The 2,699-nt window shown below is 39.4% G+C and overlaps 1 protein-coding gene across 1 annotated transcript; it reads left to right on the top strand.

Moving 5' to 3' along the window:
- Positions 1-192: 192 nt before the first annotated feature.
- On the top strand, positions 193-1,196 carry LOC110316664 (olfactory receptor 2A2-like). Its single transcript, XM_021191094.1, has one exon. The coding sequence runs from the start codon at positions 235-237 to the stop codon at positions 1,165-1,167; it is 933 nt and encodes a 310-aa protein (XP_021046753.1). The 5' UTR covers positions 193-234; the 3' UTR covers positions 1,168-1,196.
- Positions 1,197-2,699: the final 1,503 nt, after the last annotated feature.

The raw sequence follows: 2,699 nt of genomic DNA on the forward strand, positions 1-2,699 counted from the left end.
CCTGCCTCTGCCTCCCGAGTGCTGGGATTAAAGGTGTGCGCCACCACGCCCGGCTTTGAATGTGCTTTTTATAATAAAGTTTCAGAATCACAATGGCTGCCAGGAAGTGTGAAATAAGAGGAAGCACTGAAATGTCTCTGCACTTGTTTTACAATGAGTAAATTCAGTTTTCATTTGCTGTTCAGTTCTGGACTTTCAGTCTCACATCACCACTACACCAGCTCTCATATAGGAATGGGAGCCAACCAGACATGGATCACAGACTTCATCCTCGTGGGACTCCAGCTCAGCGCAGGTATGGAAATGTTCCTTTTTTGGATCTTCTCCCTGCTGTACATCTCCAGCCTGCTCGCAAATGGAATAATCTTAGCACTCATCTGTCTGGACGCCAGGCTGCACACCCCAATGTACTTCTTTCTTTCTCATCTGGCCATTCTTGACATGTCCTATGCTTCCAACAATGTCCCCAAGATGTTGTCCAACCTTATGAACCAGAAAAGAACCATCTCATTTGTCCCATGCATCACACAGACATTCTTGTATTTGGCCTTTGCTGCTTCAGAGTGCTTGATTTTGGCAGCCATGTCCTATGACAGGTTTGTGGCCATCTGCCACCCCCTACACTACACTGTCATCATGAGCTGGAAAGTATGTGTGGCCCTGGCTGTCACATCTTGGTCATGTGGATTTATCCTCTCTGTGGCGCACACAATTCTTTTGCTAAGGTTGCCCTTTTGTGGGCCCCAGGAAATAAACCACCTCTTTTGTGAAATCCTGGCTGTTCTCAAGCTGGCCTGTGCTGACACTATGATCAACCAAATCGTCATCCTTGCTGCATGTGTGTTCGTCTTAGTTGGGCCCCTTTGCTCAATGCTTGTCTCTTACACACACATCCTCTGGACCATCCTGAAAATGCAGTCAAAAGAGGGTCGCAGGAAGGCCTTTTCCACCTGTTCCTCCCATCTCTGTGTGGTGGGGCTCTTCTTTGGTATAGCCATGTTGGTTTATATGGTTCCTGATTCTGATCAGCGAGAGGAGCAGGAAAAAATTTTGTCACTGTTCCACAGTCTCTTTAACCCACTGCTGAATCCCCTCATCTATAGTCTGAGGAACACCCAGGTGAAGGAAGCCTTCCACAGAGCACTGCAGAAGAAGACACCTGCGTGAGGGGCACAGAGAATGTGAGTTGGGTAGGGCCATGCTACTGAAACATTTGGTTAACTGAAGCAAAAGTCGGGAAAATTTCCCAACTAGAAGTATGATTTTATTTATTTATTGTTATTTGTTTGCTTGTTTACTTACTTACTTTTGAGATAGATTATCACTATGTGGCCCTGGGTATCCTGGAATTTACTATAAAGATTAGGCTAGACTTGTAGTCACAGAAGTACGTCTGCCTCTGTCTCCCAAGTCCTGGAGTTTAAGACTTGTTCTACTGTGCCTTGTTAGAATTCTTGTTTTAAAATATTGTAATTGCTCAAATTCTAGCTCTGGAAATGGGTCAAAATAACAGGGAAATGATATATTCATAATGGACTCAATAATAATGGACTCATAATGAATCCAATTTCTAGATTGAATTCCAATGTTGAGAGACACTTTTATTTACAGAGTGGGAAACAATGAAACACCATTCCTCACTCATATTTGCATCAATTATTCACATTTTGTCTCCAATCATTTATTTTTAAGTAAAGCTAATTAAACACCAGAGAAAACAGAAGAAATAAAATAATATAGACTAGAACATATATAAATAAAATCAAAAATTGAAAAATGATATAATTAATGATTGCTAACATTGTTATTTTTTAAAAAAAAAAAATCGACAAAATTACCAAACATTAGCTTAATTGACCAACAGCAAGTCTACAGAAGAGATAGGGATGAAGTGCTGAGAAGGTGGCTCAGTCACGAAAAGCATTTGCTGCACAAGCATGAGGGCTAAGGTTTCGATCTCAACACAGATATAAGAGAAGTTGGATGTGGCTGTACACACTTTTGTACCCCAGGGATCTAGGGGTCAGAAACAGAAGGTTTGCTGAAGTTTGATGGCTGACAATGAAACTTCTGTTTCAATAAGGGACCCTGCCTCAAGGGAATAAAGCAGAAAGTGATAAAATAGGGTACCTGATACTCACATCTCTAGCCACTATACACACTCACACACAAGCTTATACACAAACAAACACAAGTGGAAAACCATTCATATAACACTAAAATTACCACTGTAAAGAAACATCATCTCCAATTTAGCAAATATGTAAAGAATTGTGAGAGAATTCTGTGAACAACTGTAGAGAATTTTTTCTATAAATACTGAATTCACCAATGTATTAAAATGATCCAAATATATTGATAGCATATAAAAATAAACTAGTAAATTTAAATCTTACCAGATATAGCTATGGACCACATTGCTATTTTGGCAAACCACAGCAGAGTTTTAAAAGAAGAACTAATATTATTTCTTCATAGAGGTTTTTAGATAGAATAAATAGAAGGAAAGAGAACATTTACCAAGTCCTTCTATAAGGTCAGTGTCATTAATAAAAATGATATCACAAGAAATACAAATTATAGGCCATTTTATCCTTCTGTATATAAGTACACAGTCTCAACCAAAACCAGAAACCAGAAACCAGAACCTGAAAATAGGCACCATCAAATACTATAACCAAATGAGATTTATTGCAGGG

This window comes from Mus pahari, chromosome 2 (assembly GCF_900095145.1).
Source record: "Mus pahari chromosome 2, PAHARI_EIJ_v1.1, whole genome shotgun sequence".
Taxonomy (NCBI): domain Eukaryota; kingdom Metazoa; phylum Chordata; class Mammalia; order Rodentia; family Muridae; genus Mus; species Mus pahari.